Source organism: Salvelinus alpinus, chromosome 14 (genome assembly GCF_045679555.1).
Source record: "Salvelinus alpinus chromosome 14, SLU_Salpinus.1, whole genome shotgun sequence".
In the NCBI taxonomy this organism is placed as follows: domain Eukaryota; kingdom Metazoa; phylum Chordata; class Actinopteri; order Salmoniformes; family Salmonidae; genus Salvelinus; species Salvelinus alpinus.
The window spans coordinates 42,596,072-42,609,847 of record NC_092099.1 but is presented as its reverse complement, the minus strand read 5'-3'; the positions used below and the strand labels follow the sequence as shown (position 1 = coordinate 42,609,847).

Here is a 13,776-nt window from a genome sequence, read left to right as displayed (position 1 = left end):
TGCAGGTAGGTCCCCTGTTAGACAGCAGACACTCAGCTCTGCAGGTAGGTCCTCTGTTAGACAGTAGACACTCTGCAGGTAGGTCCCCTGTTAGACAGTAGACACTCTGCAGGTAGGTCCCCTGTTAGACAGCAGACACTCAGCTCTGCAGGTAGGTCCCCTGTTAGACAGTAGACACTCAGCTCTGCAGGTAGGTCCTCTGTTAGACAGCAGACACTCAGCTCTGCAGGTAGGTTCTCTGTTAGACAGCAGACACTCAGCTCTGCAGGTAGGTCCCCTGTTAGACAGCAGACACTCAGCTCTGCAGGTAGGTTCCCTGTTAGACAGCAGACACTCAGCTCTGCAGGTAGGTCCCCTGTTAGACAGCAGACACTCTGCAGGTAGGTCCCCTGTTAGACAACAGACACTCAGCTCTGCAGGTAGGTCCCCTGTTAGACAGCAGACAGTCAGCTCTGCAGGTAGGTCCCCTGTTAGACAGCAGACACTCAGCTCTGCAGGTAGGTCCCCTGTTAGACAGCAGACACTCAGCTCTGCAGGTAGGTCCCCTGTTAGACAGCAGACACTCAGCTCTGCAGGTAGGTCCCCTGTTAGACAGTAGACACTCAGCTCTGCAGGTAGGTCCCCTGTTAGACAGTAGACACTCTGCAGGTAGGTCCCCTGTTAGACAGCAGACACTCAGCTCTGCAGGTAGGTCCCCTGTTAGACAGCAGACACTCAGCTCTGCAGGTAGGTCCTCTGTTAGACAGTAGACACTCTGCAGGTAGGTCCCCTGTTAGACAGTAGACACTCTGCAGGTAGGTCCCCTGTTAGACAGCAGACACTCAGCTCTGCAGGTAGGTCCCCTGTTAGACAGCAGACACTCAGCTCTGCAGGTAGGTCCCCTGTTAGACAGCAGACACTCAGCTCTGCAGGTAGGTCCCCTGTTAGACAGTAGACACTCAGCTCTGCAGGTAGGTCCTCTGTTAGACAGTAGACACTCAGCTCTGCAGGTAGGTCCCCTGTTAGACAGTAGACACTCAGCTCTGCAGGTAGGTTCCCTGTTAGACAGCAGACACTCAGCTCTGCAGGTAGGTCCCCTGTTAGACAGTAGACACTCAGCTCTGCAGGTAGGTCCTCTGTTAGACAGCAGACACTCAGCTCTGCAGGTAGGTCCCCTGTTAGACAGTAGACACTCAGCTCTGCAGGTAGGTCCCCTGTTAGACAGCAGACACTCAGCTCTGCAGGTAGGTCCCCTGTTAGACAGCAGACACTCAGCTCTGCAGGTAGGTCCTCTGTTAGACAGCAGACACTCAGCTCTGCAGGTAGGTCCCCTGTTAGACAGCAGACACTCAGCTCTGCAGGTAGGTCCCCTGTTAGACAGCAGACACTCAGCTCTGCAGGTAGGTCCTCTGTTAGACAGTAGACACTCTGCAGGTAGGTCCCCTGTTAGACAGTAGACACTCTGCAGGTAGGTCCCCTGTTAGACAGCAGACACTCAGCTCTGCAGGTAGGTCCCCTGTTAGACAGCAGACACTCAGCTCTGCAGGTAGGTCCCCTGTTAGACAGCAGACACTCAGCTCTGCAGGTAGGTCCTCTGTTAGACAGTAGACACTCTGCAGGTAGGTCCCCTGTTAGACAGTAGACACTCTGCAGGTAGGTCCCCTGTTAGACAGCAGACACTCAGCTCTGCAGGTAGGTCCCCTGTTAGACAGTAGACACTCAGCTCTGCAGGTAGGTCCCCTGTTAGACAGCAGACACTCAGCTCTGCAGGTAGGTCCCCTGTTAGACAGCAGACACTCAGCTCTGCAGGTAGGTCCCCTGTTAGACAGTAGACACTCAGCTCTGCAGGTAGGTCCTCTGTTAGACAGTAGACACTCAGCTCTGCAGGTAGGTCCCCTGTTAGACAGTAGACACTCAGCTCTGCAGGTAGGTTCCCTGTTAGACAGCAGACACTCAGCTCTGCAGGTAGGTCCCCTGTTAGACAGTAGACACTCAGCTCTGCAGGTAGGTCCTCTGTTAGACAGCAGACACTCAGCTCTGCAGGTAGGTCCCCTGTTAGACAGTAGACACTCAGCTCTGCAGGTAGGTCCCCTGTTAGACAGCAGACACTCAGCTCTGCAGGTAGGTCCCCTGTTAGACAGCAGACACTCAGCTCTGCAGGTAGGTCCTCTGTTAGACAGCAGACACTCAGCTCTGCAGGTAGGTCCCCTGTTAGACAGCAGACACTCAGCTCTGCAGGTAGGTCCCCTGTTAGACAGCAGACACTCAGCTCTGCAGGTAGGTCCTCTGTTAGACAGTAGACACTCTGCAGGTAGGTCCCCTGTTAGACAGTAGACACTCTGCAGGTAGGTCCCCTGTTAGACAGCAGACACTCAGCTCTGCAGGTAGGTCCCCTGTTAGACAGCAGACACTCAGCTCTGCAGGTAGGTCCCCTGTTAGACAGCAGACACTCAGCTCTGCAGGTAGGTCCTCTGTTAGACAGTAGACACTCTGCAGGTAGGTCCCCTGTTAGACAGTAGACACTCTGCAGGTAGGTCCCCTGTTAGACAGCAGACACTCAGCTCTGCAGGTAGGTCCCCTGTTAGACAGTAGACACTCAGCTCTGCAGGTAGGTCCTCTGTTAGACAGCAGACACTCAGCTCTGCAGGTAGGTTCTCTGTTAGACAGCAGACACTCAGCTCTGCAGGTAGGTCCCCTGTTAGACAGCAGACACTCAGCTCTGCAGGTAGGTTCCCTGTTAGACAGCAGACACTCAGCTCTGCAGGTAGGTCCCCTGTTAGACAGCAGACACTCTGCAGGTAGGTCCCCTGTTAGACAGCAGACACTCAGCTCTGCAGGTAGGTCCCCTGTTAGACAGCAGACACTCAGCTCTGCAGGTAGGTCCCCTGCTGGGCAGCAGACACACAATGTGACCAGCATCAGGATTTGAATGACTAACTGTGATGTAATGGTTGTTTTTAAGAACCTTTTCCCTCTCCCCTGTCTTTTTGTCTCTCTCTTCTCTCTGTACTCTCTCCTCCCTCTCCCTCCCGGTGGTTGGCTGTACTGCTCGACTGTGGTCCTTGACTGTCTGTCTCTTTTCCCCTCTCTCTGCCTCCCTGTCCTTGACTGTCTGTCTCTTTTCCCCTCTCTCTGCCTCCCTGTCCTTGACTGTCTGTCTCTTTCCCCTCTCTCTGCCTCCCTGTACTTGTCTCTGTCTCTTTCCCCTCTCTCTGCCTCCCTGTCCTTGTCTGTCTGTCTCTTTTCCCCTCTCTCTGCCTCCCTGTCCTTGACTGTCTGTCTCTTTCCCCTCTCTCTGCCTCCCTGTACTTGACTGTCTGTCTCTTTCCCCTCTCTCTGCCTCCCTGTCCTTGACTGTCTGTCTCTTTCCCCTCTCTCTGCCTCCCTGTCCTTGTCTATGCTCCAGGCTCTGTGTTGGATGTCCCCCAGCCTCTGTGCCAGGTGCAGGGTGAAGGGGTGTTCCCCACCCTGGAGGTGACAGATGTACGTTGCAGCGGCAGCGTGGAGGGACTCAGCAAGCTGCAGATCTGGAGCCTCTTTTCTCTGGGCCATCTCAACGCCCACCTGCAGAGAGACCCCGCCCCGCCGGAGCTCACCTACCGGGTGCCCACCAGACACAGGTGGGCTAGTAGGGACTATGAACTTTGTCAGATAAACTCAAGTCTCTTGGTGACTGTGGAGTGAAGCAAGGCAAAAAATTTGGTCAATTACATTTTAGGATTGTATTCAATTCCTTTTCAATTCAGTCATTCGATTCCTTTTCAATTCAGTCATTCGATTCCTTTTCAATTCAGACATTCGATTCCTTTTCAATTCATTCATTCAATTCCTTTTCAATTCAGTCATTCGATTCCTTTTCAATTCAGGCATTCGATTCCTTTTCAATTCAGTCATTCGATTCCTTTTCAATTCAGTCATTCAATTCCTTTTCAATTCAGTCATTCGATTCCTTTTCAATTCAGTCATTCAATTTCTTTTCAATTCAGTCAATTCAGAGAACAAACTGAAAATCCCCAAAAACACTCAATTGAAATGTGAATTGACGCCAACCCCTATCCACCCATCTATGAACTGTTGTGACATTTCTAATATCAGTGTATGGAATTGGTCTGGAGTTATATATAGTGTGTATCTGAGGTGTGTCTGTCCCCCACCTCCTCCAGTCTGCGTCGCTGTCCCTCCATCTTCACGTCGGCCATGTTGGATTTCAACTTCAGTGCTGCTCCTCTGGGCTCAGAACCCTCCAGTGTGCTGCTGATGTTTGAGAACACTGGGAGCATCCCTGTCGAGTGGTCAGTATCTGTTATGCTATGCTAATATGCTATGCTTTGCTATGTTGTGCTATGCTTTTCTATCCTATGTTATGCTATGCTATGTTGTGCTATGCTTTTCTATGCTATGCTATGTTGTGCTATGTGTTTCTATCCTATGTTATGCTTTGCTATGTTGTGCTTTTCTATTCTATGTTATGCTATGTTGTGCTATGCTTTTCTATCCAATGCTATGTTGTGCTATGTGTTTCTATCCTATGTTATGCTTTGCTATGTTGTGCTTTTCTATTCTATGTTATGCTATGTTATGCTATGCTTTTCTATGTTATGCTTTTCTATGTTAGGCTATGCTTTTCTATGTTATGCTTTTCTATGTTATGCTTTTCTATGTTAGGCTATCCTCTAAACTAAGCAATGCTATTCTATGCTAACCTCCACTCCCTCCAGGTCGTTCCTGTTCCCAGAAGACCAGCAGATAGAGCTTGAGTACTGGGCTGAGACTGGGGAGTTCAGTACTACAGAGCTCCACCATATGAAGGTGCAGGACAACAGGCTGTTTAATATAGCACCCCGCTCTGGTAAACTACATCCAGGACAGCAGAAGGCAGTGACATTTAGCTACAGGTATGGCCCATGGGTGGGCAACATGTTTGGCTTGAGGGCCACATCAGGATTTAGAAAAGTCAATGTCCAAACATATTTTTTTTTTGGAGCCCAATTTTAGTCGTTAAAATCAATCAGTGGGCCAGAAGAAGGGCAGTTATTTTCAAATACTGTAGGTCCATTATTATCCCCCCCCCCCCACTTCCTGCTCTAGTCTCATGTTGCCATACTTCCAAATTACTCGGCTATTGAGGTTGGATACACAGACACAACAAAAAATAATAGCCCTTAATAATAAATCATTCAAGAAAGTAATGATGTGATGAGATGAATATTCTTTACATACGGTCCGTCTTGTTGTTGTTCTTCTTCATAGACATGACTTTGCTGGTACTGACCGTCTCCCAGTCCTGTTCAAGCTATCTCACGGCAGAGAGATTCTGGTGAGACAGCACAGTCATATTTTAATGCGCCAGTTTTCCCGGGAAACAGATTAAGTCTAGACCTCTCCGTTAAACCTGCTTGTTATTCCAGGATCAGATGTAGTCTTGGGAACCAGCCTTTTAGACGTCTGGGCTTGTTATTCCAGGATCAGGGGTAGTCTTGGGAACCAGCCGTTTAGATGTCTGGGCTTGTTATTCCAGGATCAGGGGTAGTCTTGGGAACCAGCCTTTTAGATGTCTGGGCTTGTTATTCCAGGATCAGGAGTAGTCTTGGGAACCAGCCTTTTAGACGTCTGGGCTTGTTATTCCAGGATCAGGAGTAGTCTTGGGAACCAGCCTTTTAGATGTCTGGGCTTGTTATTCCAGGATCAGGGGTAGTCTTGGGAACCAGCCTTTTAGACGTCTGGGCTTGTTATTCCAGGATCAGGAGTAGTCTTGGGAACCAGCCTTTTAGATGTCTGGGCTTGTTATTCCAGGATCAGGGGTAGTCTTGGGAACCAGCCTTTTAGATGTCTGGGCTTGTTATTCCAGGATCAGGGGTAGTCTTGGGAACCAGCCTTTTAGACGTCTGGGCTTGTTATTCCAGGATCAGGAGTAGTCTTGGGAACCAGCCTTTTAGATGTCTGGGCTTGTTATTCCAGGATCAGGAGTAGTCTTGGGAACCAGCCTTTTAGACGTCTGGGCTTGTTATTCCAGGATCAGGAGTAGTCTTGGGAACCAGCCTTTTAGATGTCTGGGCTTGTTATTCCAGGATCAGGAGTAGTCTTGGGAACCAGCCTTTTAGACGTCTGGGCTTGTTATTCCAGGATCAGGAGTAGTCTTGGGAACCAGCCTTTTAGATGTCTGGGCTTGTTATTCCAGGATCAGGAGTAGTCTTGGGAACCAGCCTTTTAGACGTCTGGGCTTGTTATTCCAGGATCAGGGGTAGTCTTGGGAACCAGCCTTTTAGACGTCTGGGCTTGTTATTCCAGGATCAGGGGTAGTCTTGGGAACCAGCCTTTTAGACGTCTGGGCTTGTTATTCCAGGATCAGGAGTAGTCTTGGGAACCAGCCTTTTAGATGTCTGGGCTTGTTATTCCAGGATCAGGGGTAGTCTTGGGAACCAGCCTTTTAGATGTCTGGGCTTCTTATTCCAGGATCAGGAGTAGTCTTGGGAACCAGCCTTTTAGACGTCTGGGCTTGTTAGTCCAGGATCAGGAGTAGTCTTGGGAACCAGCCTTTTAGATGTCTGGGCTTGTTATTCCAGGATCAGGAGTAGTCTTGGGAACCAGCCTTTTAGATGTCTGGGCTTGTTATTCCAGGATCAGGGGTAGTCTTGGGAACCAGCCTTTTAGATGTCTGGGCTTCTTATTCCAGGATCAGGAGTAGTCTTGGGAACCAGCCTTTTAGACGTCTGGGCTTGTTAGTCCAGGATCAGGAGTAGTCTTGGGAACCAGCCTTTTAGATGTCTGGGCTTCTTATTCCAGGATCAGGAGTAGTCTTGGGAACCAGCCTTTTAGACGTCTGGGCTTGTTATTCCAGGATCAGGGGTAGTCTTGGGAACCAGCCTTTTAGATGTCTGGGCTTGTTATTCCAGGATCAGGGGTAGTCTTGGGAACCAGCCTTTTAGATGTCTGGGCTTGTTATTCCAGGATCAGGGGTAGTCTTGGGAACCAGCCTTTTAGATGTCTGGGCTTGTTATTCCAGGATCAGGGGTAGTCTTGGGAACCAGCCTTTTAGACGTCTGGGCTTGTTATTCCAGGATCAGGAGTAGTCTTGGGAACCAGCCTTTTAGATGTCTGGGCTTGTTATTCCAGGATCAGGGGTAGTCTTGGGAACCAGCCTTTTAGATGTCTGGGCTTCTTATTCCAGGATCAGGAGTAGTCTTGGGAACCAGCCTTTTAGACGTCTGGGCGTGTTATTCCAGGATCAGGGGTAGTCTTGGGAACCAGCCTTTTAGACGTCTGGGCTTGTTATTCCAGGATCAGGAGTAGTCTTGGGAACCAGCCTTTTAGATGTCTGGGCTTGTTATTCCAGGATCAGGGGTAGTCTTGGGAACCAGCCTTTTAGATGTCTGGGCTTCTTATTCCAGGATCAGGAGTAGTCTTGGGAACCAGCCTTTTAGACGTCTGGGCTTGTTAGTCCAGGATCAGGAGTAGTCTTGGGAACCAGCCTTTTAGATGTCTGGGCTTGTTATTCCAGGATCAGGGGTAGTCTTGGGAACCAGCCTTTTAGACGTCTGGGCTTGTTATTCCAGGATCAGGAGTAGTCTTGGGAACCAGCCTTTTAGATGTCTGGGCTTGTTATTCCAGGATCAGGAGTAGTCTTGGGAACCAGCCTTTTAGACGTCTGGGCTTGTTAGTCCAGGATCAGGAGTAGTCTTGGGAACCAGCCTTTTAGATGTCTGGGCTTGTTAGTCCAGGATCAGGAGTAGTCTTGGGAACCAGCCTTTTAGATGTCTGGGCTTGTTATTCCAGGATCAGGGGTAGTCTTGGGAACCAGCCTTTTAGATGTCTGGGCTTGTTATTCCAGGATCAGGAGTAGTCTTTGGAACCAGCCTTTTAGATGTCTGGGCTTGTTAGTCCAGGATCAGGGGTAGTCTTGGGAACCAGCCTTTTAGACGTCTGGGCTTGTTATTCCAGGATCAGGAGTAGTCTTGGGAACCAGCCTTTTAGATGTCTGGGCTTGTTATTCCAGGATTAGAAGTAGTCTTGGGAACCAGCCTTTTAGATGTCTGGGCTTGTTATTCCAGGATCAGGAGTAGTCTTGGGGACTAGCCTTTTAGACGTCTGGGCTTGTTATTCCAGGATTAGAAGTAGTCTTGGGAACCAGCCTTTTAGATGTCTGGGCTTGTTATTCCAGGATTAGAAGTAGTCTTGGGAACCAGCCTTTTAGGTGTCTGGGCTTGTTATTCCAGGATCAGGGGTAGTCTTGGGAACCAGCCTTTTAGGTGTCTGGGCTTGTTATTCCAGGATCAGGGGTAGTCTTGGGAACCAGCCTTTTAGATGTCTGGGCTTGTTATTCCAGGATCAGGGGTAGTCTTGGGAACCAGCCTTTTAGATGTCTGGGCGTGTTATTCCAGGATCAGATGTAGTCTTGGGAACCAGCCTTTTAGATGTCTGGGCTTGTTATTCCAGGATCAGGGGTAGTCTTGGTAACCAGCCTTTTAGATGTCTGGGCTTGTTATTCCAGGATCAGGGGTAGTCTTGGGAACCAGCCTTTTAGATGTCTGGGCTTGTTATTCCAGGATCAGATGTAGTCTTGGGAACCAGCCTTTTAGATGTCTGGGCTTGTTATTCCAGGATCAGGGGTAGTCTTGGGAACCAGCCTTTTAGGTGTCTGGGCTTGTTATTCCAGGATCAGGGGTAGTCTTGGGAACCAGCCTTTTAGACGTCTGGGCTTGTTATTCCAGGATCAGGGGTAGTCTTGGGAACCAGCCTTTTAGATGTCTGGGCTTGTTATTCCAGGATCAGGGGTAGTCTTGGGAACCAGCCTTTTAGATGTCTGGGCTTGTTATTCCAGGATCAGGGGTAGTCTTGGGAACCAGCCTTTTAGATGTCTGGGCTTGTTATTCCAGGATCAGGAGTAGTCTTGGGAACCAGCCTTTTAGATGTCTGGGCTTGTTATTCCAGGATTAGAAGTAGTCTTGGGAACCAGCCTTTTAGATGTCTGGGCTTGTTATTCCAGGATCAGGAGTAGTCTTGGGAACTAGCCTTTTAGACGTCTGGGCTTGTTATTCCAGGATTAGAAGTAGTCTTGGGAACCAGCCTTTTAGATGTCTGGGCTTGTTATTCCAGGATTAGAAGTAGTCTTGGGAACCAGCCTTTTAGGTGTCTGGGCTTGTTATTCCAGGATCAGGGGTAGTCTTGGGAACCAGCCTTTTAGGTGTCTGGGCTTGTTATTCCAGGATCAGGGGTAGTCTTGGGAACCAGCCTTTTAGATGTCTGGGCTTGTTATTCCAGGATCAGGGGTAGTCTTGGGAACCAGCCTTTTAGACGTCTGGGCGTGTTATTCCAGGATCAGGGGTAGTCTTGGGAACCAGCCTTTTAGATGTCTGGGCGTGTTATTCCAGGATCAGATGTAGTCTTGGGAACCAGCCTTTTAGATGTCTGGGCTTGTTATTCCAGGATCAGATGTAGTCTTGGGAACCAGCCTTTTAGATGTCTGGGCTTGTTATTCCAGGATTAGAAGTAGTCTTGGGAACCAGCCTTTTAGATGTCTTGGCGTGTTATTCCAGGATCAGGGGTAGTCTTGGGAACCAGCCTTTTAGATGTCTGGGCTTGTTATTCCAGGATCAGGGGTAGTCTTGGGAACCAGCCTTTTAGATGTCTGGGCTTGTTATTCCAGTATCAGGAGTAGTCTTGGGAACCAGCCTTTTAGATGTCTGGGCTTGTTATTCCAGGATCAGGAGTAGTCTTGGGAACCAGCCTTTTAGATGTCTGGGCTTGTTATTCCAGGATCAGGGGTAGTCTTGGGAACCAGCCTTTTAGATGTCTGGGCGTGTTATTCCAGGATCAGGGGTAGTCTTGGGAACCAGCCTTTTAGATGTCTGGGCTTGTTATTCCAGGATCAGGAGTAGTCTTGGGAACCAGCCTTTTAGACGTCTGGGCGTGTTATTCCAGGATCAGGGGTAGTCTTGGGAACCAGCCTTTTAGATGTCTGGGCTTGTTATTCCAGGATCAGATGTAGTCTTGGGAACCAGCCTTTTAGATGCCTGGGCTTGTTATTCCAGGATCAGGGGTAGTCTTGGGAACCAGCCTTTTAGATGTCTGGGCTTGTTATTCCAGGATCAGATGTAGTCTTGGGAACCAGCCTTTTAGATGCCTGGGCTTGTTATTCCAGGATCAGGGGTAGTCTTGGGAACCAGCCTTTTAGATGTCTGGGCTTGTTATTCCAGGATCAGGAGTAGTCTTGGGAACCAGCCTTTTAGATGCCTGGGCTTGTTATTCCAGGATCAGGGGTAGTCTTGGGAACCAGCCTTTTAGATGTCTGGGCTTGTTATTCCAGGATCAGGGGTAGTCTTGGGAACCAGCCTTTTAGACGTCTGGGCTTGTTATTCCAGGATCAGGGGTAGTCTTGGGAACCAGCCTTTTAGATGTCTGGGCTTGTTATTCCAGGATCAGGGGTAGTCTTGGGAACCAGCCTTTTAGACGTCTGGGCTTGTTATTCCAGGATCAGATGTAGTCTTGGGAACCAGCCTTTTAGATGTCTGGGCGTGTTATTCCAGGATCAGGGGTAGTCTTGGGAACCAGCCTTTTAGATGTCTGGGCTTGTTATTCCAGGATCAGGGGTAGTCTTGGGAACCAGCCTTTTAGATGTCTGGGCGTGTTATTCCAGGATCAGATGTAGTCTTGGGAACCAGCCTTTTAGATGTCTGGGCTTGTTATTCCAGGATCAGGGGTAGTCTTGGGAACCAGCCTTTTAGATGTCTGGGCTTGTTATTCCAGGATCAGGGGTAGTCTTGGGAACCAGCCTTTTAGACGTCTGGGCTTGTTATTCCAGGATCAGGGGTAGTCTTGGGAACCAGCCTTTTAGATGTCTGGGCTTGTTATTCCAGGATCAGGGGTAGTCTTGGGAACCAGCCTTTTAGATGTCTGGGCTTGTTATTCCAGGATCAGGAGTAGTCTTGGGAACCAGCCTTTTAGATGTCTGGGCTTGTTATTCCAGGATCAGGAGTAGTCTTGGGAACCAGCCTTTTAGATGTCTGGGCTTGTTATTCCAGGATCAGGAGTAGTCTTGGGAACCAGCCTTTTAGATGTCTGGGCGTGTTAGTCCAGGATCAGGGGTAGTCTTGGGAACCAGCCTTTTAGATGTCTGGGCGTGTTATTACAGGATCAGGGGTAGTCTTGGGAACCAGCCTTTTAGATGTCTGGGCTTGTTATTCCAGGATCAGGGGTAGTCTTGGGAACCAGCCTTTTAGATGTCTGGGCTTGTTATTCCAGGATCAGGGGTAGTCTTGGGAACCAGCCTTTTAGATGTCTGGGCTTGTTATTCCAGGATCAGGGGTAGTCTTGGGAACCAGCCTTTTAGATGTCTGGGCTTGTTATTCCAGGATCAGGAGTAGTCTTGGGAACCAGCCTTTTAGACGTCTGGGCGTGTTATTCCAGGATCAGGGGTAGTCTTGGGAACCAGCCTTTTAGATGTCTGGGCTTGTTATTCCAGGATCAGGAGTAGTCTTGGGAACCAGCCTTTTAGATGCCTGGGCTTGTTATTCCAGGATCAGGGGTAGTCTTGGGAACCAGCCTTTTAGATGTCTGGGCGTGTTATTCCAGGATCAGGGGTAGTCTTGGGAACCAGCCTTTTAGATGTCTGGGCTTGTTATTCCAGGATCAGGAGTAGTCTTGGGAACCAGCCTTTTAGATGTCTGGGCTTGTTATTCCAGGATCAGGGGTAGTCTTGGGAACCAGCCTTTTAGATGTCTGGGCTTGTTATTCCAGGATCAGGGGTAGTCTTGGGAACCAGCCTTTTAGATGTCTGGGCTTGTTATTCCAGGATCAGATGTAGTCTTGGGAACCAGCCTTTTAGATGTCTGGGCTTGTTATTCCAGGATCAGATGTAGTCTTGGGAACCAGCCTTTTAGATGTCTGGGCTTGTTATTCCAGGATCAGATGTAGTCTTGGGAACCAGCCTTTTAGATGTCTGGGCTTGTTATTCCAGGATCAGGGGTAGTCTTGGGAACCAGCCTTTTATATGTCTGGGCTTGTTATTCCAGGATCAGATGTAGTCTTGGGAACCAGCCTTTTAGATGTCTGGGCTTGTTATTCCAGGATCAGGGGTAGTCTTGGGAACCAGCCTTTTAGATGTCTGGGCGTGTTATTCCAGGATCAGATGTAGTCTTGGGAACCAGCCTTTTAGATGTATGGGCTTGTTATTCCAGGATCAGATGTAGTCTTGGGAACCAGCCTTTTAGATGTCTGGGCTTGTTATTCCAGGATCAGATGTAGTCTTGGGAACCAGCCTTTTAGACGTCTGGGCTTGTTATTCCAGGATCAGGAGTAGTCTTGGGAACCAGCCTTTTAGATGTCTGGGCTTGTTATTCCAGGATCAGGGGTAGTCTTGGGAACCAGCCTTTTAGACGTCTGGGCTTGTTATTCCAGGATCAGGGGTAGTCTTGGGAACCAGCCTTTTAGATGTCTGGGCGTGTTATTCCAGGATCAGATGTAGTCTTGGGAACCAGCCTTTTAGATGTCTGGGCTTGTTATTCCAGGATCAGATGTAGTCTTGGGAACCAGCCTTTTAGATGTCTGGGCTTGTTATTCCAGGATCAGGGGTAGTCTTGGGAACCAGCCTTTTAGATGTCTGGGCTTGTTATTCCAGGATCAGGGGTAGTCTTGGGAACCAGCCTTTTAGACGTCTGGGCTTGTTATTCCAGGATCAGGGGTAGTCTTGGGAACCAGCCTTTTAGATGTCTGGGCTTGTTATTCCAGGATCAGGAGTAGTCTTGGGAACCAGCCTTTTAGATGTCTGGGCTTGTTATTCCAGGATCAGGAGTAGTCTTGGGAACCAGCCTTTTAGATGTCTGGGCGTGTTATTCCAGGATCAGATGTAGTCTTGGGAACCAGCCTTTTAGATGTCTGGGCTTGTTATTCCAGGATCAGGGGTAGTCTTGGGAACCAGCCTTTTAGATGTCTGGGCTTGTTATTCCAGGATCAGGGGTAGTCTTGGGAACCAGCCTTTTAGACGTCTGGGCTTGTTATTCCAGGATCAGGGGTAGTCTTGGGAACCAGCCTTTTAGATGTCTGGGCTTGTTATTCCAGGATCAGGGGTAGTCTTGGGAACCAGCCTTTTAGATGTCTGGGCTTGTTATTCCAGGATCAGGGGTAGTCTTGGGAACCAGCCTTTTAGACGTCTGGGCTTGTTATTCCAGGATCAGGGGTAGTCTTGGGAACCAGCCTTTTAGATGTCTGGGCTTGTTATTCCAGGATCAGGGGTAGTCTTGGGAACCAGCCTTTTAGACGTCTGGGCTTGTTATTCCAGGATCAGATGTAGTCTTGGGAACCAGCCTTTTAGATGTCTGGGCGTGTTATTCCAGGATCAGGGGTAGTCTTGGGAACCAGCCTTTTAGATGTCTGGGCTTGTTATTCCAGGATCAGGGGTAGTCTTGGGAACCAGCCTTTTAGATGTCTGGGCGTGTTATTCCAGGATCAGATGTAGTCTTGGGAACCAGCCTTTTAGATGTCTGGGCTTGTTATTCCAGGATCAGGGGTAGTCTTGGGAACCAGCCTTTTAGATGTCTGGGCTTGTTATTCCAGGATCAGGGGTAGTCTTGGGAACCAGCCTTTTAGACGTCTGGGCTTGTTATTCCAGGATCAGGGGTAGTCTTGGGAACCAGCCTTTTAGATGTCTGGGCTTGTTATTCCAGGATCAGGGGTAGTCTTGGGAACCAGCCTTTTAGATGTCTGGGCTTGTTATTCCAGGATCAGGAGTAGTCTTGGGAACCAGCCTTTTAGATGTCTGGGCTTGTTATTCCAGGATCAGGAGTAGTCTTGGGAACCAGCCTT

At 49.1% G+C, this 13,776-nt stretch overlaps 1 protein-coding gene across 1 annotated transcript in view; it reads left to right on the top strand.

Annotated features, from left to right (window-relative positions):
• cfap65 (cilia and flagella associated protein 65) overlaps window positions 1-13,776 on the top strand; it is a 107,219-nt gene that overhangs the window by 58,896 nt on the left and 34,547 nt on the right. The window contains exons 18-21 of the mRNA XM_071341500.1: window positions 3,386-3,599; window positions 4,143-4,271; window positions 4,698-4,874; window positions 5,230-5,296. Coding sequence (XP_071197601.1) covers window positions 3,386-3,599; window positions 4,143-4,271; window positions 4,698-4,874; window positions 5,230-5,296 — 587 coding nt within the window. The remainder of the gene's footprint in view (window positions 1-3,385; window positions 3,600-4,142; window positions 4,272-4,697; window positions 4,875-5,229; window positions 5,297-13,776) is intronic.